The sequence below is a fragment of the Cetorhinus maximus genome, chromosome 2 (genome assembly GCF_964194155.1).
Source record: "Cetorhinus maximus chromosome 2, sCetMax3.hap1.1, whole genome shotgun sequence".
NCBI classification, from domain to species: Eukaryota; Metazoa; Chordata; class Chondrichthyes; order Lamniformes; family Cetorhinidae; genus Cetorhinus; species Cetorhinus maximus.
This window is the reverse complement of record NC_135880.1, coordinates 31385640-31408404: the sequence shown is the minus strand read 5'-3', so window position 1 is coordinate 31408404 and position 22765 is coordinate 31385640. Positions and strand designations below refer to the sequence as shown.

General features: G+C 43.5%; 1 protein-coding gene across 1 annotated transcript in view; it reads right to left on the bottom strand.

Moving 5' to 3' along the window:
• Positions 1–22765, bottom strand: part of snx25 (sorting nexin 25) — a 253050-nt gene that overhangs the window by 3873 nt on the left and 226412 nt on the right. Inside the window, exons 16-19 of the mRNA XM_078562219.1 lie at positions 22142–22259; positions 17545–17611; positions 12634–12815; positions 7225–7325 (exon numbers count right to left, since the gene is read on the bottom strand). Of these exons, the coding sequence (XP_078418345.1) occupies positions 7225–7325; positions 12634–12815; positions 17545–17611; positions 22142–22259 (468 nt within the window). The remainder of the gene's footprint in view (positions 1–7224; positions 7326–12633; positions 12816–17544; positions 17612–22141; positions 22260–22765) is intronic.

Below are 22765 nucleotides of genomic sequence, written 5' to 3'. Positions count from 1 at the left end.
TCAGAAAATCAGCATGGACATGACAGGCCAAATGGCCTCCTTTTGTGCAGTAACCATTCTCCGATCCTGTTCAGAAACAACTAGATGCTGAAATGGAGGAGAGAGAGGAAAGAAACAATTTCAGCATCTCCCTGGGTGGCTGAAACAAGATGGGCTGAATGGCTTTCCTCATCTGTAACTAGCCTGTAATTAACACTTAAGGATGCTACAAAAATCCAAGTAGTTGTTATAGCTGCTGAAATAGTTCTCAACGCCATTTGCGACAAGATTTAAACTGAATTGTCAGGGGAGTGGGATCCTGAAAAGTTGTACAGAGGGGAGGGAAGCTGGGGTGGAATTAGAAGTTAAGATGCTAGTAAGTGAGTCTGGAAGGCCGAGGAAACATAGGCTAGATAAGAAAGAAGTGAGTTTAGCAAGGCTAAATGGAATATATTTTAATGAAAGGAGCCTGAGGAATAAGATAAACGAGCTGAGGGCACAGATAGGCACCTGGGAGTATGATATCATAGATAAGACCGAGACTTGGCCAAAAGGGCAGGATTGGCAGCTCAACATTGCTGCTTATAGGATATTCAGGCTGCTTATAGGATATTCAGACAAGATAGAGAGAGGGGTAGAAGAGGAGGCGGGGTCGCAATATTGATTAAGGAATCAATTATAGCAGTGAGGAGGGATGATATCCTGGAAGGATCATCAAATGAGGCCATAAGGGTAGAAGTAAAAAACACAAAAGGGGCAAACACACTGTTGGGTGTGCACTATAGGCCCCTAAACAGTCAGGGAGAGAAAGAGGATCAAATAGTAATCAAATTTCAGAGTGTAAGAATAATAAGGCAGTAATAGTAGGGGATTTTAATTAACCAAATATTAACTGGGAGAGTTTTAGTGTGCAAGGTAGGGAGGGAGCAAAATTCTTAAGTTGCATCCAGGAGAACTTTTTTTAGCCAGTATGTAGAAAGCCCAACAAGGGAGGGGGCAGTTCTGGACCTAATATTCGGCAATGAGCCGAAGGCGTATCAGTAGGGGAGTATTTTGGAGATAGTGACCATAACTCAGTTAGATTTAGGATAGTTATGGAAAAGGATAACGTTGGGCTGGGAATAAACGTTCTAAACTGAGGAAAGGCTAGTTTTAGTAAAATGAGATACAATTTGGCTCTAGTGGACTGGGAGCAGCTACTTGCAGTTAAAATGATGTCAGAGCAGTGGGAGGCATTCAAGGAGGAAATAGCGAGAGTACAGGGCAAATGTGTTCCTGTAAAGTCAAAGGGGGGACCAAGTCCAGAGAATCCTGGATGTCATGGGACATAAAGATTATGATTAAGAAAAGAAAGAGAAGCTTATGTAGATACTGAGGGCACAACACGGCAGGGTCCCTAGAGAGTATAAAATGTGCAGGGGGAAACTTAAAAAGGAAATTGAGAAAGCTAAGAGAGTGCATGAGAAAGCATTGGTAGGTAGAATAAAGGAAAACTCAGAGGGTTTTTCAAAATATATAAAGAGCAAGAGAATAAATAGGGAAAGTGTAGGGCCAATTAGGGGTCATAGAGGTAATCTGTGTGGGGATCCAGAAGACGTGGGTGCAGTCCTCAATGAATACTTTGCATCGGTCTTCACAATGGAAAAGGACGATGCAGATAAAGACATCAGGGTGGAGGGCTGTGAAATATTAGAGGAAATTAACATAGAGAGAGAGGAGGTACTAGCAGGTTTAGTGGCCTTAAAACTGGATAAATCTGCAGGCCTGGATGAGATGTATCCCAGGCTGATGAGGGAGGCAAGAGAAGCAATATCAGAGGCCCTGGCGGTAATTTTCAAATACTCTCTGCCCCGAGGTGAGGTGCCAGAGGACTGGAGGACTGCCAACGTTGTCCCATTATTAATAAAGGGAGGAAAGGATAGACCAGGAAATTACAGACCAGTCAGTCTAACCTTGGTGGTGGGGAAATTACTGGAAAGAATTCTGAGGGACAGAATATATCTGCATTTGGAGAGACACGGATTAATCAGGGATAGTCAGCATGGATTTGTTAAGGGAAGGTTGTGTTTGACAAATTTGATCAAATTTTTTTGTGGCGGTAACCAGGATGTTGATTAGGGTGATGTATTTGATGTGGTCTACATGGACTTTAGCAAGGCTTTTAATAAGGTCCCTCTTGGCAGACTGGTCAAGAAAGTAAGAGCTCACGGGATCCAAGGCAAAGTGGCACTTTGGATCCAAAATTGGCTGAGAGGCAGGAAGCAGAGGGTGATGGTAGAGGGATGTTTCTGTGACTGGAAGTCTGTTTCCAGTGGGATTCCTCAGGGCTTGGTGCTGGGGCCCTTGCTGTTTGTGGTATACATAAATGACTTGGACTTAAATGTTGGGAGTATGATCAAGAAGTTCACGGATGGCACGAAAATGTTAGAGTGGTAAATGGTGAGGAGGATAGCCGTAAACTGCAGGAGGATATTAATCGACTGGTCAGGTGGGCAGAGCAGAGGCAAATGGAATTCAACCTGGAAAAGTGAGAGGTAATGCACTTGGGGAGGGCTAACAAGGCAAGGGATTACACTATGAATGGTAGGACCCTGGAAAGTACTTAAGATTTGGTGTGCAAATCCACAGATCCCTAAAGATAGCAGGGTAGGTAGATAAGGTGGTTAAAGGTGGCATATGGGGTACTTGCCTTTATTAGTCATGGCATAGAATACAAGAACAGGGAGGTTATGCTATAACTGTATAAAACGCTGGTTAGACCACAACTGGAGCACTGCATGCAGTTCTGGTCACCACATTACAGGAAGGATGTGATTGCACTGGAAAGGGTGCAGAGGAGATTTACCAGGATGCTGCCTGGGCTGGAGGGTCTGAGCTATGAGGAAAGATTGGATAGGCTGGGGTTGTTTTCCTTGGAGCAGTGAAGATTGAGAGGGGACCTGATAGAGGTACATAAGATTGAGGGGCATAGATAGGGAGGATAGGAAGGCACTTTTTCCATTAGTAGAGCAGTCAATAACCAGGGTGCATAGATTTAAAGTAAGAGGTCGAAGGCTAAGAGGGGAGTTGAGGAGAAATTTGTTCACTCAGAAGATGCTGGGGGTCTGGAGCTCACTGCCACACTGAGTTAGAAACTATCGTGACATTTAAGTAGTATTTAGATATTCACTTGTGTTGCCATAGCCTCCAGGGCTATGGGCCAAGCGCTGGAAAATGGGATTAGTGTAGTCAGATCTTTGTTGATCGGCGCAGACATGATGGGCCGAATGGCCTCCATCTGTGCTGTAAACGTCTATGAGTCTATTTTACGGTAACCAGTACTGTAACCAGCAGTATACCAACCTGTTGCTGCTTTAAAGATTTATCACATTTCACAGTTGACACTGATGAACAAAAAAAACCAAATATATGGAGGAGCTGACGTGGTCAGCTGAGAACAGTGCGAGGTAGGTTAGACTACCTACAAATGAGAGCCATGAGTGACCTCATCAGCCTCATGTTTATCACATTTCTCTGCCACATATGACATTTTATCTTTATCCCATTTAAAATATTATTCAAAACTATTTTTCCTTTGACTGACACACATATTTTCATATCTATACAGTTTCCAGAACACAATTTACATTTAAATATTGAGCAATGTCAGAAATAGGAAGGTAACTTTTATTTTATTCCTTAATTAAGCCAATGACTCATGGTATGTATTATTAGTCACTCAAATTTCTGTCTATAAAAAAAGGCCTCAGGACTTTAGAGCTCCAGCAATTAGCACAAACGTTCCTTTAACCATCAACCTGCTTCTATTCAACTTGACTGCAGTTTGAACAGATGAAAGTGACAGGATGTAATTTTGTAAAGATGGAGTGGTTGGTGTTTTCATTTTACAATTATACACAATTATCAAACGTCAATTTAAATAGATTGCCAGGTTAACAGATTCAAGTGGAAAAAACTGGAATCTTGGCAAATTGTCAGTGAAAAATGGAATTGATTTTAAGCAGTAAAAATGAGCCTCCAGTTTCTGTGTTGCTGTAGTATTCCCCAGGGTTCATATACACTTCATAAGTGAGGATGTGATGTCTATATCCTCCTGGCCAATCTTCAGCTGCTTCAATCCAACCACACTACAAATTTTTATTTCCCCGCTACCACTCCACCCCCAACAATTTCTGTAAGGTTGGCATAAGTCAGGTAAGATGCAATAGGATTTGTGGGATACGGCACAGGAACAGGCCATTCAGGCCAAGCAGTCCACGCCGGTGTTTATGCTCTTATCTTTCCTCATCTAAATCTATCATTGCAACCATCTATTCCCTTCTCTTTCATATGCTTGTCTAGTCACCTCTTAAATACATCTATACTATTCACTTCAACCACTCCCTGTGGTAGTGGGCTCCACATTCTATGATGGCCAAAGGTCCTAGTTTTGCCAGGTCAGACCCGTTTTTTCATTAAACGTCCCAGTGTCCCAACAATTAGCTCCAAATAGCTCAAATGTTCTGGTTTGCAGCTTTTCCCTCTTTACCACATCAGAGACTTCCATCAGCACTTCACCTTTTCGCACAGCATCAGCGTCTCTTTTCACTTCCTCGCCTCCCCTTTACCTTGCACTCCATTCACTGTTGGAAAACCCAAACAAAAACCCTCTAGGTTGCACCCTGCCAATTGGAATACTGTTGGGGACGGGGTTCCAGGATTTTGACCCAGCGACGGTGAAGGAACGGAGATATATTTCCAAGTCAGGATGGTGAATGACTTGGAGGGGAAACTTCCAGACGGTGGTTTTTTCCATTTGTCTGCTGCCCTTGTCCTTCTAGATGGTAGTGGTTGTGAGTTTGGAAGGTGCTAAGGAACCGTCGTGAATTCCTGCAGTGCATCTTGTAGATGGTACACACTGCTGCTACTGTGTGTCCGTGGTGGAGGGAGTGAATGTTTGTGGATGGGGTGCCAATCAAGCAAACTGCTTTGTCCTGGACGGTGACAAGCTTCTTGAGTGCTGTTGGAACTGCACTAATCCAGCCAAGTGGAGAGTATTCCATCACACTTCACACTTGTGCCTTGTAGATGGTGGACAGGCTTTGGGGAGAGTCAGAAGGTGAGTTACTTGCCACAGGATTCCCAGCCTCTGACCTGCTCTTGTAGCCACAGCATTTATATGACTAGCCCAGTTCAGTTTCTGATCAATAGTAACCCCATGGATGTTAATAATGGGGGATTCAGCGATGGCAATGCCATTCATTGTCACGGGGCAATGGTTAGATTCTCTTGTTGGAGATTTTCATTGCCTGGCACTTGTGTAATGCAAATGTTACTTGCCACTTGTCAGTCCAAGCCTGAATATTGCATGTGTGTGAGAAATTAATGTTGTTTCTCTCTGCTTTTTGCAAAGGAATTTTAGCTGTGCTTTTAGCAGGGTTAAATTTTTAATGAGTTGGATGATCAGCCATGATCATAATGAATGGCGGAGCAGGCTCGAAGGGCCGAATGGCCTACTGCTGCTCCTAGTTTCTACGTATGTTTCTATGTAACCCTTTTATTGACTGGGTCAAAATGGTTAAATCCTTAACAATAGAAGACTTAGAAAACTTCCCAAAGTTGTTTGAAAATCAAGAGGTGAAGGGGAGAGAGGAACTTAAAACAATCACCACCACTGGGGAAAAGGTGCTGGGAAAACTATCAGGCCTAAAGGCTGAGAAGTCCCCAGGGCCAGAGGGCCTGCATACGAGGGTCTTAAAACAAGTGGCTGCAGAGGTAGTACAGACATTGGTTATAATCTTCCAAAATTCCTTCGATTCTGTAAGGGTTCCAGCGGACTAGAAAGTAGTTAATGTAACACCTTTCTTCAAGAAAGAAAGGGAACAGGATGTGGAAAACTACAGGCCAGTTAGCCTAACATCTGTCATAGGGAAATTGCTAAAATCCATTATTAAGGAAGTTATAGCTGGAAAATCATAATGTGATCAGGCAGTCAACATGGTTTTTAAAAGGGAAATCGTGTTCAACTAATTTATTAGAGCTTTTTGAGGAAGTAACAAGCACGGTAGATTTCCAAAAGGCACTTGATAAGGTGTCACATCAAAGGGTTACTACACAAGATAAGAACATATGGTATGGGGGTAACATATTAGCATGGATCAAGGATTGGTTAGCTAATAGGAAGCAGAGAGTAAATGGGTCTTATTAACACTGGCAAGCTGTAACTAGTGGAGTGCGACAGGGATCAACACTGGGGCCTCAAGTATTTATAATCTATACAAATGACTTGGCTGAAGGGATCGAACGTCTGGTAGCTAAATTTGCAGAGGACACCAAGATAGGTAGGAAAGTATGTTATCAATGGGGCAGGGAATCAGTGCAGAAGAGAACTGGGAGCTCAATGATACAGCAGGTGCAAAAGAGGCTGCACGTTTAACATGACTTTCAAAACCAGTCAAAAGTTGCTCTTCCCCCATCACGTCTCATCAGTTATCTTTTAAAACCTGGCCTTCATTACATCCTTACTGCAAATGACGTACTTTACTCCCAGTCATGAGGATGGGATACCATGTTAGACTTCAAAACGGCCATCACCAGATTTGAACAGTTGCTGAATAAGTTAAATTCCATCTTTATCATGTGATACCAGAATTTTTAGGGAAGAAATATTGTGATTTTGCCATTTTTGAGGAACCTTGGGTGTCTTTAAGGGTTATCCACAATGATAATGCACTTCCAAGGGGGAGGACTAATGACTCGTAACTATGTCTAGGTGCACAGCATTTCTCCTCCTCTCCCCATCCCCACCCCACAATAACTAATCAGATTTAGTGCCTCCACTGAATAAAGTATTTGCCAACCCAGTTAAAAAATATTGCTCCCAACCCATCCATGCAAGGTTCACACTGGAGCTCGTCACCTTTTTCTTATGATGACTTGCCATTGAAATTACTTTTCAAAGCTGGGTATGAGAGAATTTGGGAAAGCTGATGGGAGAAATGTAACAGGGTCAGATTGGGAGATCGGAGTTCAAAACTCAGCCTCAGCTTCCCCCAAATAAACAGCATTTGATTTCATCCGGAAGTCTCGCCGTTGTCGCGTTGGGGGGCTGGTCAGTGGGGGAGTGGGGTGGGGCACATGAAAGCAGAATAGGGATAGACCAGGTGCCACAACAGCTGACATATATGCACCCTTTCTCCAAGGAGCTGGCCAAAGAGTCGCATTGACAGAGCCCCCATTGGGAAGTACAATTCCTACTATACTCACATAGAGGAGATGCTTATTGGCACTGGATTCCTGTAGTGCGTTGAAAATTTTAATAATCCCATGTCGCGCATTCTGCTGTCCAACAAGGTTCTGCAGTGCATCTGGAAAAGAATGCCAGAGATTTATTATCATCACTTTGCTCATGGCACAGGATTAATGGTCGATCCACTCCCAAGGAAGAATGCCTTAAGAGAAAAAAAAAGTGTCATAGATAGGTTTATTGAAAAGTCATCATGGGGGCAGGTGCCAAATTGTGACGACAAGGCAAATAAAGCAAGTCATCGTAATTCATAATAGTTATAGACAATCATTCAAATAAAAATAAAATATAAAATAACAAGCCTTCCCATAGCAGACTATTCCTAAATACCATGTCAATGTCCCACATGCTGCATTGGGAGGACAGGAAAATATTTACATGGTTCAACAAGTACGAAACTAGGTTTTTTATAAATTCATTCCTGGGATGTGGGCTTCGCTGGCTGAGCCTAGTTGCCCTTGAGAAGGTGGTAGTGAGCTACCTTCTTGAATCGCTGCAGCCCATGTGGTGTAGGTACACCCACAGTGCTGTTAGGGAGGGAGTTCCAGGATTTTGACCCAGTAACAGTGAAGGAATGGCGATATGTTTCCAAGTCAGGATGGTGAGTGACTTGGAGGGGAACTTCCAGGTGGTGGTGTTCCCGTCTATCTGCTGCTCTCATCCTTCTAGATGGTAGTAGTCGTGGGTTTGGAAGGTGTTGTCTAAGGAGCCTAGTTGAGTTCCTGTAGTGCATCTTGTAGATGGTGCACACTGCTGCTACTGTGCGTTGGTGGTGGAAAGAGTGAATGTTTGTGGATGTGGTGCCAATCAAGCAGGCTGCTTTGTCCTGGACAGTGTTTAGCTTCTTGAGTGTTGGGGGAGCTGCACTCATCCAGGCAAGTGGGGAGTATTCCATCACACTCCTGACTTGTGCCTTGTAGATGTAGGACAGCCTTTGGGGAGTCAGCAGGTGAGTTACATGTTGCAGGATTCCTAGCCTCTGGCCTGCTCTTGTAGCCATAGTATTTCTATGGCTAGTCCAGTTTCTGGTCAATGGTAATCCCCAGTATGTTGATACTGTGGGATTCAGTGATGGTAATGCCACTGAATGTCAAGGAGTGATGATTGGATTCTCTCTTGTTGGAGATGGTCATTGCCTGACACTTGTGTGGTGCAAATGTTATTTGCCACTTGTCGGCCCATGCCTGGATATTGTCCAGATCTTGCTGAGTTTGGACATAGACTGCATCAGTATCTGAGGAGTCGCAAATGGTGCTGAACATTGTGCAATAACCAATGAACATCCCCACCTCTGACTTAATGATGGAAGGAAGGGCATTGATGAAGCAGCTGAAGATGGTTGGGCTGAGGACACTACACTGAGGAATACCTGCAGTGATGTCCTGGAGCTGAGATGTCTGATCTCCAACAACCACAACCACCTTCCTTTGTGCTAGGTATGAATCCAACCAGTGGTGAGTTTTCTCCTTGATTCCCATTGACTCCAGTTTTGCTAGGGCTCCTTGATGCCACACTCGGTCAAATGCTGCCTTGATGTCAAGGGCAGTCACCCTCACCTCACCTCAGGAGTTCAGCTCTTTTGTCTATGTTTGAACCAAGGCTGTAATGAGGTCAGGAGCTGAGTGACCCTGGCGGAACCCAAACTGGGCATTAGTGAGCAGGTTATTGCTAAGCAAGTGCCGCTTGATAGCACTGTTGATGACCCCTTCCATTACTTTACTAATGATCAAGAGTAGACTGATGGGGCAGTAATTGGCTGGGTTGGATTTGTCCTGCTTTTTGTGTACAGGACATACCTGGGCAATTTTTCACATTGCCGGGTGAATGCCAGTGTTGTAGCTGTACTGGAACAGCTTAGCTAGGGGCGCGGCAAGCTCTGGAGAACAAGTCTTCAGTACTATTGCTGGAATATTGGCAGGGCCCATAGCCTTTGTAGTATCCAGTGCCTTCAGCCGTTTCTTGATATCACATGGAGTGAATTGAATTGGCTGAAGACTGGCATCTGTGATGCTGGGGACCTCTGGAGGAGGTCAAGTTGGATCATCCACTCAGCACTTCCAGCTGAAGATTGTAGCAAATGTTTCAGCCTTTTCTTTTGCACTGATGTACTGGGCTCCTCTATCATTGAGGATGGGGATATTTGTGGAGCCACTTCCTCCAGTGAGTTGTTTAATTGTCCACCACCATTCACAACGGGATTTGGCAGGACTGCAGAGCTTAGATCTGATCTAATGATGGTTGTGGGATCGCTTAGCTGTCTATCACTTGCTGCTTATGCTGTTTGGCATGCAAATGGTCCTGTGTTATAGCTTCACCAGGTTGTCACCTCATTTTTAGGTGTGCCTGGTGCTGCTCTTAGCATGCCCTCCTGCACTCTTCATTGAAACAGGGTTGATCCACTGGCTTGATGGTAATGGTAGAGTGGGGAACATGTTGGGCCATGAGGTTACAGATTGTGTTCAAATACAAATCTGCTGCTGCTGGCCCAAATCGCCTTATGGATGCCCAGTTTTGAATTGCTAGATCTGTTCAAAATCTAACCCATTTAGCACTGTGGTAGTGCCATACAACACGATGGAGGGTATTCTCAATGTGAAGGCGGGGCTTCATCTCCACAACGACTGTGCGATGGTCACTCCTACCGATACTGTCATGGACAGATGCATTTGTGGCAGGGAGGTTGAAAAGCATGAGGTCAAGTCTGTTTTTCCCTCTTGTTGGCTCCCTCACCACCTGCCGCAGACCTAGTCTAGCAGCCATGTCCTTTAGGACTCGGCCAGTCAGTAATGGTGCTGCCGAGCCACTCTCAGTGATGGACATTGAGGTCCTCCACCCAGAGTACATTCTGCACCCTTGCCACCTCCAAGTGGGATCAACATAGGGTGGTACGTGGTAATCAGCAGGAAGTTTCCTTGCCTGTGTTTGACCTGGTGAAATGAGACTTCATGGGGTCTGGAGTCGAAGTTAAGGACTCTCAGGGCAATTCCCTACCGAGTGTACACCACTGTGCCACCACCTCTGTTGGGTCTGTCCTGCCAGTGGGACAGGACCTACAGGTGATGGTGGCGTCTGGGACATTGCCTGTAAGGTATGATTCCGTGAGGATGACTGTGTCAGGCTGTTACTTGACTAGTCTGAGACAGACTACCCACAGCACTAGGCCCAGACGTTGGTAAGGAGGGCCTTGCATGGTCAGCAGGGCTGAGTTTGGCATTGTCTTTTCCGGTGCCTAGGTCGACACTAGGTGGACCATCCAGTTTCATTCCTTTTTTGTGATTTTGCAGGTGTTTTATACAACTGAGTGGCTTGCTAGGCCATTTCAGAGGGCGTTTCAGAGTCAACCACTTTTACAACAATCGACAATGGTTTCATGGTCATCATTAGACTTGTAATTCCAGATTTTTATTGAATTCAAATCCTACCACCTGCTGTGGTGGGATTCGAACCTGGGTCCTCAGAGCATTACCCTGGGTCCCTGGATTACTAGTCCAGCGACAATACCACTGCACCATCGCCTCCCCCCGATTGGTTTGTCCTCCTATTTCTATATGCTTTATCCCCCCAGAGAAAGAGCCACATTTCAGTCCTTCTCCTGTGTGCGGAATAACAGGTGCACTTTGGCTGCCAACACCCTGCTCAACCATGCACGACAAAACTCCCAAAAGATTGACAATGTATCACTGCAAGACACTGAGACCTTGCTGTCAGTATCTCAGGCACACAGGGCTCAACACTGATGCTGAGACCATAATGCTCAGTTCCTCATCTGGTGGGGTTCAGCCAGTGGAAACACCAAGACAGAGAGCCATTCATTCCTTAGCCACGCCGAGTTAGCGTCGACACAAACAGTGCCAACTGCATCTGTCCCATAATTGGGGGGGGGGGAGTCAGTGCAGAAACCAGGACTCAGATTTCCAACATGACACATTTCTGGGAGATGTCAAGAAGGCCCAGGTGCATTCGCAAAGGAAGCAGAGGGGGCAGGGAGAGGGGAGAAAAACACTATCGGGGTATTCATTTCACCAGTGGATTAAATTAGAGAATAGTTTATAAAAAGGCAGAACACCTGCCGCACACTTCCTCTTTAAGAAACAAAACCTTTGAACTCTGAAAACCACAGCCAGTCTAATATTTTAATCAACAGTTAATAGTAATACGACAACCAGAAACATACCAAGGGCAGGGTTTTTAGTTCAGCGGGCACCCTCAATTAGCGGGCCCGGGAGCGGCCGGGGGACGGATCCTCGATCGCAATCGGCCCCCGACGCTGGCTGGCCAATTAGCAGTCAGCCGGCGTGAAAGGCGCGCTGAAAGGCACAGCGCTGCTGGGGTGGGGGCAGGAGGAGGGGGAACGCCGAAGTCTGCATGACCGTGGGAGGTCACGACATGAAAGCTCCCTGAAGGCAGAGAGCTTGCTCAGGGAGCTGAAGAATTTAAATGCCAAAAATAAAGATTGTAAAAACTGGAAGAAAATGCCCGTGCATCAGAATCAGTCACTGGAATATATACCTGATGAAAATTCTGTTGTGCAAACGTTTTTATTATTTTTTAAAATTATCAGAAACCTCAACGTGCCCTTGGATGAGGTTTCCTCAAAAAGGCAAAGGCCGCCTGGCCGATTCACCCGCCCGCCAACTGTAATGTTGGACGGGCAGCGAAAAATCACATCTGATTATTACATTAATGGCCTTAATAGGCCTCTTGATTGTCGGTGGGCGTGCTGCCGACTCTCACGTGCATACGCCCGCTGACCGAAATATCACATGAGCGTGCGATGATGTCGGGATGCTTGCCCGGCGTCATCACGCGCTATTTCACGCTCATGTGTGTTGGGCACACGCCCGGTGAAACATTCTGCCCTATGCTGAAAAACTGTTGGAATATGCTGCAGCAGACCGAGTTTTAAAACTGTCACCTTTTTGTGCAGAAGGTGCCAAATGAGTATGATACTCACTCACCCGAGTGTACTTTTTCACAGGGTAATATTCAAAAAGTAGACTAAATATCACTAACATCTAGGGGATAGGGTTCTGATAGTTCAAAAAATTTGGCAAATAGGGTCAGCAGAAGTATAAGGGAGGCTTCATATTGAAAGGAAAACAAAAATCATCTTTAGTTGTACTAAATGACTTTGCAACAATTCTCCATTTCAATGAGCAGCGAAGGATGGCAGAATAAATCTGATTGCCTGGTTACAACGTCATTTCTCTTCCATGGTAGTCAAGGCAAATATTATACTGCACCTCGGATGACAAACCAGGTCAGCCAGCAAGAATAACTGATTTTAATGAGAAATTCAAAATGAATTACGTGCAGAAATTCAAAATGAATTATGCGCGCGAGTTAATGCAATATATCACCAGCCGTACCTGGAATGTTATCGAGTAGTTTCTGCTGAGCTTTGTGCTTTGTCTCCATTCGTTGTTGCTCCGTTCTGGCAACTGTAGGAGGTGCTAATTTACCATTTGGCCAGAAGGCATCTCGAAAGAGATTGATGTAACAAACCAGCATCTGTTCACTGACTATCCAGTTGATTGTATCACGGATTTGCCTGAAATGAATGGTGCACATGGTCATGGTTAAACGTTTCCCACAGCCCGATGACTCAAATTTAATTTTTTATTCTTTCATGGGGTGTGAGCACTGTGAGCAAGGCCAGCATTTGGTGCTCAGCCCTAATTGCCCTCCAGGTGAACTGCTATAATCCATCTGATGTCTGTACACATACACTGCTGTTCAGAAGAGAGTTCCACGATTTTGACTCAGCGACAGTGAGGCTTGGAGGGAAACTTGCAGGTGGTGGTGGTCCTATGCATCTGCTACCCTTGTCCTTCTAGGTGGTAGAGGTTACGAGTTTGGAAGGTGCTGTTGAAGGAGCCTTGACAAGTTGCTGCAGTGCAAATATGGCCAAAATTTAAATTTGAGAAGGGGGCTAGATTTATTTTAAGAATTTAATCTATTCCCATGAGTCATGTCATGTGTCATTGCCACATGAATACTTCTGATGTCAATTGTGATGAAGAACAAGAATAACTGATTATTCTTATGCATTTGGCTTGCTTTTGCATGCTTCATTTTATTCTGTATTATTTTGCTGCTCTTTGAAATAACATTGTACATAAAAACAAGCATCTGAAATACCTCGGGTGAATTTTTTTCATTTATTCATTACTGTATGGCCCATCCCTATAAGATGGAGTGACTTGTTAGACTATTTTAGGGGGCAGTTAAGAGTCAACCACTTGCTTTGGGTCTGGAGTCACATGTAGGCCAGACTGGGTAAGGACAGCAGATTTCCTTCCCTGAAGGATATAATGAACCAGATGGGTTTTTACAACTATCTGGTCATTTCATGGTCACCATTACTGAGACTAGCTTTTTGTAACTGCAGATTTATTAACTGAGCCCAAATTCTCCAGCCAACGTGGTGGGATTTGAACTCAAATCACCCATGTTGGGCACTAAGTTTTTTTTGTCAGCCATGGCTCAGTTGGTTCTGGGTTCAAGTCCCACTCCAGATCTTGAGCACAAAAATCGAAGGCTGACACTCCTGTGACGTACTGAAGGAGTGCTGTATTTCGGATGAGACGTTAAACCGAGGCCCCTTCTGCCTGATTGGATGCATGTAAAAAAAAAAAATCCTATGGCACTGTTTCCAAGATGATCGGGGAGTTATCCCCAGTGTCTTGGCAAAAATTTATTCCCCAATCAACATCACAAAAAAGAGCAGATTATCTGATCATTAGATAGATAGACTCTGGGTCTATACTCGATGGAGTTTAGAAGGATGAGGGGGGGGATCTGATTGAAACTTACAGAATACTTAAAGGCCTGGATAGAGTGGACGTGGGGAAGATGTTCCCATTAGTAGGAGAGACTAGGACCCGAGGGCACAGCCTCAGAGTAAAGGGAAGACCTTTTAGAACAGAGATGAGAAACTTCTATAGCCAGACAGTGGTGAATCTATGGAATTCATTGTCACAGAAGGCTGTGGAAGCCAGGTCATTGAGTGTATTTAAGACCGAGATAGATAGGTTCTTGGTTGGTAAGGGGATCAAAGGTTACAGGGAGAAGGCGGGAGAATGGGGTTGAGAAACTTATCATCATAGGGTGGTGGAGCAGACTCGATGGGCCAAATGGCCTAATTTCTGCTCCTATGTCTTATGGTCTTATTACCTCATTGCTGTTTGAGAGAGCTTGCTGTGCGCAAATAGGATGTTGTGTTTCTTATATTACATCAGTAACTACACTTCACAAGTACTTCACCAGCTGTAAAGCGCTTTGAGATGTCCGGAGGTCGTGAAAATTCTATATGATTGCATGTCTTTCTTTTCTTTCTCAATAGTCCAAGCCTCATAATTATTAGTCCAGGAACCTAACCACTATGCTACCCTGCTAAAGAATTTACGGTCACAAGCAACATTCCAAAATTCCCTTGCTTATACTTCTGGGGAAGAAGCTCACTCTCTCATAACTGGACACTAATTAGAGCACAGGAAGAATCAAAAAATGCTGTGACTGGCTCTTAATTTTCATTGTTGGCCTACCGACAAAGGCAAGATCAAGCACAAACCTATTTGTGACTCTCACTGGCCAACTTATTCACTGGAGAGGCTCACCCTGTGGTACTTTGTTCTGCCTGTTTGTCTTTCATATGTTTTCCCCATTCCCCCTCTCCTGGCTGTGCCCCAGAATAATGGAACAGAGCACTCTGCATTCATCCACCACAAGTCCTAACCTGATTTGGTTTGGACAATGAAGGAGATGACTGGCGGTGGTCAGTATTTCTAAGGGGAGTGCTGCATTACTTTGTGCACCTCTGGACTGACCAACTGGAGAGCACAGAGAACTGGTGCCTGACAGCTCGAGCTGAAAAGCTAGAGGAGCTTTAAGAGTAGGATTAAAAAGAACATAACTGTGGGGGGGGCAACTAAAATAAGTGTGGTGTGATTTTCAGTTGCAAATTGTCATCTGATTATGATTATTGCTGAACTGCATCTGCTTTAGGTGCATTTGAGAAAAAGTGCCATGTGTATTTACCATTAGTGTTTATTTGAACAAAGTTAATCAGCTGCACAGAACAGAATTGCAGGAGAACAGTATTCAAGACCAAGACCTGGAGATCGAGTTAGCCTCATGGGGGTCTGCTTTTCGGGCCATGAAGTGTCTCCTAAACCTCCAATATGCCGGATAGGAAGCACAGGTTCGTTGCAAGCTAGATGTGTGCCGTCTGCCACTTTGGTCAACCTCCCCCCACCAAAATAAACAAAAGTTGGCGTACAGTGCAACAGGTGTGAGGCCCTTTTTATACGCAAGTAAGATGCCTAAGGCTCGTATGAGGTCCCAACAACATGACTTGATTATTCCAATGCGGTTGGCCTGGGCTATACTCAAAACAACCAGGCCCCATTGGCCTTAAAGGAACTCCTACAGGCCACCATGAAAAAGGTAACATACCTTAGAATATACACACGAATGTGGAGCCAGAAGGCCCAGAAGCAGGCTGCTGCTGGTCACCGTTCCTCCAGCCAGCCACAGGTTGCAGCCAATCCCTCCCCTCTACCACTGCATCCTCCCTGAGCTGGTTCCACCACCACACCCCCCACCCCCCCCTCAAACAACCATCACTAACTGGAGGACCACTGCTGGCCTCACAGCCCCCTGACATTCAATGCCACTTCCACCGAAGAGCTGCCCATTATGGTCTACAGCTCACCAGCTCAATGGGAATAAGATCAGAGGCAAGGTATCAAGTGTGCCTCATGCCTGACCTTACAGGGGCAGGGAAGGACTCCTTCACTACTCTTTCGAGTCCCCAAAACTGGGAGTATCAAATTTCCAGGCCAATATGATAAGATGAAGGGGTCCTAAATATAGGTTTATGTTGGTGAAGCTGGCAGAACCAATTTCAAGGCAAAAACATGGGCTCCACATCACTATGGTTTTTAGCTGAGTGCTTGCAAAAGCATCCACAGAAAATAATTAAAAGTTGAAAGGTCACAGATCTGGATATGCCGTTTACAAATCCCCAGTGCACTTATTTCCTCACATGGATACAAAGATTAGATACAGTGTACTGAATTAAATAATAGCAAGTGACATTACACTGTGAAATACAAGAGGCAATTAATCAAAGCAGTCTTTATGTAACAATTTGACAATGGAGTCAAGACTCAGCAACACAGCTGACTAAAGCATGACAACTGCATTAAGGACTGAAGTAATTTTTAAAGTGCGTTTTAATGTTTTCCATTTGACGTGTTAGCTTACAGCAATATCCAGCAATTTTAGCCCACTTTGGGTGATTCATTGTAGCCAGCCAGGTGCCTGGGACACATCAAAATCCATTTACTTTGCATCACTAACCTGAGTTAGTCCATAATCAGAGCTTCCATTGGCCTGCAGGGGTACGCCTTACTTGTCCATTTAATTAGGTTCAGGAATCTCTAAATGCGTACATGGATGTGGCTGGGAAACCTTCTAGTACAGAGCACTGGTAAGCTTCTTGCTGCTCAACCAGCTAAGACCACCCTATCCATTTGGGCTTTAGCTAGGGAGGATCATTTGAAGCCCAAGCAATGAGAATTCTTGCCCACAGTGACAAGCAACTCTTCCCTGAGTTAGGTATTGAATGACCAAGTCTTTCACCAAGGAGCTGCCTTGGTTCTAATCTTCTACTGTTGAGTATATCATGTTGGAACCTAGTCAATCCTTGGAACGAACTAGTTTAGCAGCAGCATTTTTCTCTTCGATCATGATACATTTCATACTCTGGATATACATGTGGGTTCTTATACCCAGAATCCAGGTAACTCAGCTTCGGCAATCCCAAACATCAGTGTTATCTCAGATATAGGATGGATATATGCCTTTAGCAAGGTGGATGGACCAAGACCTACAGTTTACCACACGCCAATCACTTCAAATATTCTAGATTCACCCCCCCGCGTCACCTTGTGCAGCCCAAAGTCCAAATCTAAAACCTGCTTCCCACACCAACTGCTTAATCTCAATTTTCCTGCAAAGGGTTTTGGTAAAGCCAGTCATAAGGCTGACTTTTCCTCCAAGGTCCTAAGCAACCATTTGGTCCTCACTCCCTATACCTATTTCCCCATTTTTCCAGCAATCCATCAAACAAGATGGTCCTGAATCTTGCATATAGTCTGACAAAGTCCCTCCACTAAATTCTTGGAAGCTCCAAACCACAGCAGAGATGTGCCTGGACACAGGACCTGTGTGCCACACCTTGTTGAAGAAAAATGGAAAAGAAAACTACTTACTTGTTGATTGTCCTTCCAAATGTAACTTGTACTAGGGCAATAAGTGTCTTCCTGACCCACTTGAACACTGTAAAGCAGAGATTAACAAGATAAAACAGATAAATAAAGGGATATTTGGATTTCAAAGAGATCTTAGTCTGTTTACAATTAGCCAGATAAGCAAGGCTAAGGAATGTGTTTATTTTTCCCAAAGGTTACTGACAACATATTGGCAACATGAAAGTTTTTATATTATGAGGAAGATACAGTTTCAGAGACATATGGAGCAATAGGATTTACATATTAAAAAAAGAGAAACATATGTAAAGGAGAATGAAAGGCTGTGTGTCAGAAGGGCATGTAAGATCTAACAGGAGTATGTGAAATAGCCTTAATGAAGGCTCCAGCCAGGTGTGCATGTCTGCTATATAATGAAACTAATGTTGGGGAAAAGCCATTTGGAATTCCACTGTCAAGTGGATATTGTGTTAACTTGCTGACTCAGTTTTAAATCTAAAATCTATTTTGGACCGTTGCCTTAATGGGAGTGTAACTGGGGACCAGGTTAATTAGGAAATTTAGGAGTTATTATAGTAATAAGTAATTGTAGTCTTATGGATGTGCTTGAAATCTTTATTAACAAAATATAAAACATTTTAATTTAATTTTTTAAATCGCTAAAGGTCTTGGTGGACTTATTACTTCTGACTTCTGTGCACACATCTCATAATAAATAAAAATTGCAAAACCGTTACAATAGCGCGACCAAGTTTCTCTTGTGGATTTGGTCCGCCGGGCACACCATCTGCCACGTCATAACACTCTTCATTAATCAAATGAAGCTTTACAAACACACAACAGGAATAAACCCATGCCAAGAACAGGCAAGTCATGAAGCACACAAATTTCTTAAAGGCATTTTCGTATCTAGGATGTCAAACACATAGGTCTGCATAAAGGATTTCCCCAGGACTGTTGCCAACAATCCATTCCCTGAAGGAGATTAGCATACCATACTAAAAGATGGACAATGAGGCTTGTTAAGTGGGATATTACATGTGTAGAAGTAGACCGAAAGTTTGGTCCTCCAGGATAAAGAAACTTCCTTTTTTATTGATTCCCCCATACTTATCAGTCTAGAAAGTAGAAAAAGCTGACCAATGACTTCAAAGATAACACAGATCCCAAAAAGCCAATTATGTGAGAAAACAAGCAGTTATATGGGTTGGTCAATAAAGCTGTAGGAATAACCAACAATCCTTTGCTGTGTTTTTATTCCCCTCTCTTAATACAGAAGTACATTAAATCTAATTGTTGAAGGCACGCAATTAGCAGTAGCATTGTTTGGCGAGCCCAGGTCTATGCTTCCCTGGATGATTTTGAGTGGTCACCATTTTAGTTAAATGGCATCAAGGAATCAGGAGGTAATGGCAAGCATGAGCACAAAGGGCATGAAGGAGATAGGAGAGGAACAGGAGATGTAGCTTCAGGGTTAGGGTAAAGGGTAAGGTGAAGAGTACAAGAGAGGCAGCTGAATGGATGATCGCAATCTTAGTTATAAAAAAAGACCATGAGCTCCTCATAATTGTTGAGGGCGAGGAGGCAGGGAAGGTGGTCATGGAGCAGAAAAGAACCAGGGGTAATCTTTGCTGTCCAGGATGATCTTAAGAGTAATGGATGGTTTTGGAAGAGGGATGATTATGTTATATGGTCCAGCCTGATCTGGTGATAGAAGTGAGGGCTAAGGGCATTTTATATTCTTCTCAGAGTTATCTTTTCAGATGATTTATGAACAGCACCTGGTGCAGTTTAATGTAATGATAATTACCTTTATATTGCTAGGTGATAGTGATATATTACACAATTAACTGGACATTTTAAACTCTTTACAAAAATTACTAGAAAAGAGATATTGTTCATCAGAGGTCAATAACCACTCTTTCAGTAAAGAGAAAACTACTAGAATATGCTTACATTTAGGGAATCATGCTTGGCTCAGTGGTGGCTTCTCACTTTTGGTTATAGGTTCAAAATTCATTCTACGGACTTCAGTGGCTAAAGTGGACTGGTACTATTGGGTGCAGTAACATGCAGTGGTTACATTACCTTTTGCTGCCTCACCCCTGTCACATGTCAAAAATTGGGAACAATCTATGCATGAATGAGATCTTTAAGCATTGGGATATGTCAGTGAAATGGTTATGTTATTGGACTAATAATTCAGAGGGCTGGACTAATAATCCAGAGAATGCAGATTCAAATCTCACCATGGCAGAGCATTCGAACTCAGCTTTAAAAAGGCCAGCATTTATTGTTCATCCATGGTGGTGGTTTAATGCAACAGAGTGGCCTGCTAGGTCGTTTCAGGAGACAAGCATGAGTCAATCACATTGCTGTGAACCTGACATCACATACGGCCAGACTGGTAAGCATGGCAGATGCACTTCCACTAAGGGCATCAGTGAATCTGTTAGGTTTTAAATGACAATCCACCTGGTTCATGACCAATTTTTAAAAAAATTAGTCGCTTGGTAGTGCAGAACTTGAGTATTGCTGAAAAAAGAGACTTGCTGTTGAAGCTTTTCGTCTTGTGTTCATCAGGACAGACACAAGAACTGCAAATTTCAAAGGGAATAACAATTTATACTGTATGAGAAGAGGGTGCTGTTTTTAAAAAGTCTGAAAATAAAAAGCTAGACACTAAACGCCACTGGGAAGCTGTTGGGTTGAGCACTGCTACACTCCATGGGCAGTGATGATCAATCTTCTGCAGCGGCAGCTGGGGGTAGCAGCCAGGAGTGGAGGGAGAAAGAGAAAGTGTCACTGTGAACTTGAGGGGACGAGTGTCAGCATAATCTTTGCAATCGGAGGGAGGAAAAACAATGTGATTGAGGCAAGCTTACAAGTTAAAATAACTTACCTGGTTTAGCAATAGATAGGATCAGATCATTTCTACAATAGCAAACAATTCCTTCAAGAAAGGGGGGAGAATTCCCACAATTTTAGCCACAATCTTCTGCTTCATACAATGGGTAGAAATCTGTGTGTGATTGCAGTTAACCTGCGCTTCAAGTGTAACTACATTTCATTGTCCTATATCGAGACCTGTTTTTGAGATGTCAGCTCTTCTGGCATGGTTAGCTTTTTGCTAATTATTTAGTTTGACATGCTGTGAGAAAGTACAAGGTTGGCCTGCCGCAGAAACATTGCCAGCTTCCCCAAAGGTATTTTAGTTGGGCTGCCTGTTAAAATACTGTAGTGTGTTTCTATCAACTCTAATTATCTTAAATCATTAAACAGCAGCACCGCTGTTGGCCTTGCTTTTTAAAAAAAAACTAATAACAATGGATAATGCAGTGTTATTATGGATTATTTATTCGCTGTTTTGTTGGCAGGACCACTCAAGTTGTCAAAAGTTCTAAAAATAAGCTGATTATTAAGATTTGTTAGCAGATAATAGCTGCATTTGAAACGCCAATAATTCATGGAGATCTGACACTTAGAATGGTTTGTGGCAAAAATCACTGAATGTTGGGAAATTCCAGATTAGCTGTTAGTTGAGAGTTGTAAACGTAAATACCATTGTGGTTGTCAAATGTAAATAGGCTAGTGGGAGAACATGTGTCACGTTTGCTGACTAGGTTTTAATTCCACCATTTTACTGTTGCCTTTTGCCTAACCAAGATGGTCCCACTCCTCTCTCCTGTTTCAACACGCCACCCTGCTCTCATGCCCACATGTCCATCCTTGGCCTGCTGCAATGTTCCAGTGAAGCTCAACACAAACTGGAGGAACAGCACCTCATCTTCCGACAAGGCACTTTACAGCCTGCTGGACTGAATACTGAGTTCAACAATTTCAGATCATGAACTCTCTCCTCCATCCCCACCTCCTTTTTCCAATAATTTATAATTTTTTAAATATATTTTTCTTTTTCCACCTATTTCCATTATTTTATAATTTATTTCCATCCATTGTTTTATCTCCACCTTTTAGCCTATTTCGATCCCTTCCCCCCACCCCACCCCCACTAGGGTTATCTGTCACTTGCTCATCCTGCTTTCTACCCTTAATGTCACCATTAGCACATCCTTTAGCTAATATCACCACCATCAACACCCCTTTGTCCTTTTGTCTATGACATCTTTGGCAATCTCTCCTTTGCCTCCACCTATCACTGGCCCTCTATCCAGCTCTACCTGTCTCACCCCCCTCAACCGGTTTATATTCCACCTCATTTCTATATTTCCTTAGTTCTGATGAAGAGTCATACGGACTCGAAATGTTAGCTGTATTCCTCTCCGCAGATGCTGTTAGACCTGCTGAGTTTTTCCAGCTATTTTTATTTTTGTTTCTACAAAACCATTTCTTCTTTTTGGATATTGCACTGAAGTATTAGCTTAAATTACACAATCAAGTCGTTGCAGTGAAGTTTGAACCCACAACTTGTTGACTCAGAGGCAAGAACACGACCACTGAGTCAAGGCCAACACTAGAGCTTGCATTCCAGCCACTCGTGGCAACTTCTTTTTAGGCCTTTCTGACTCAAAGCTGGAATGAAGCTTCATGCACGTCTCAAACGATGGCAAAAAGAAAGAAATGTACTAAGTTCACTTACTTCCCCTGAGCTCAAAGATTTCTCCAATGAGCATGAAGCAAGGTTCAGCGAGAGAGTCTCTTTTGCAGTCAACCTCATCCCCATAGTCGGACAGATCGCTGTCGTCTTCAGTCTCCTCCTGAGGAGGGCCACGGAAAAACAATAATAAAAAAACATATTTGGAGGAACTGAATATTGCACACAGCTTCTGCTATCATTGATGGACTTTAAAACTAAAGATTATCTGCAGTTTGTTCTTCGTTTCTACAGGGATATCACCATCAGCTCATTGTCCTAAAGCACATGACAGAAAATACAGATTTTGAGATTTGCAGGTCTTTTTTAATACATCAGAATGTGAAAATTATTCCCGAGTAATTTTGCATCTCTGAAGTCCCAAGCCTGCTGTAATATTGAGATCCCTGATATCATATGGCCATTATTTTTCAGCATCAATAAGTCTGTCGATACGTGTGGATACAAACCTGACTGGTATCTTTTCATACAAAAACTAACTTAAGTCCTGTACATTGAATGCTGGAACCACTTTACAGAGATAGCACACAATTAACCACACTACTGAATTTATACTATAGGCTGTGCTGCATGAAGACTGGGAACTACATGTCTTTATGTGACGAATAA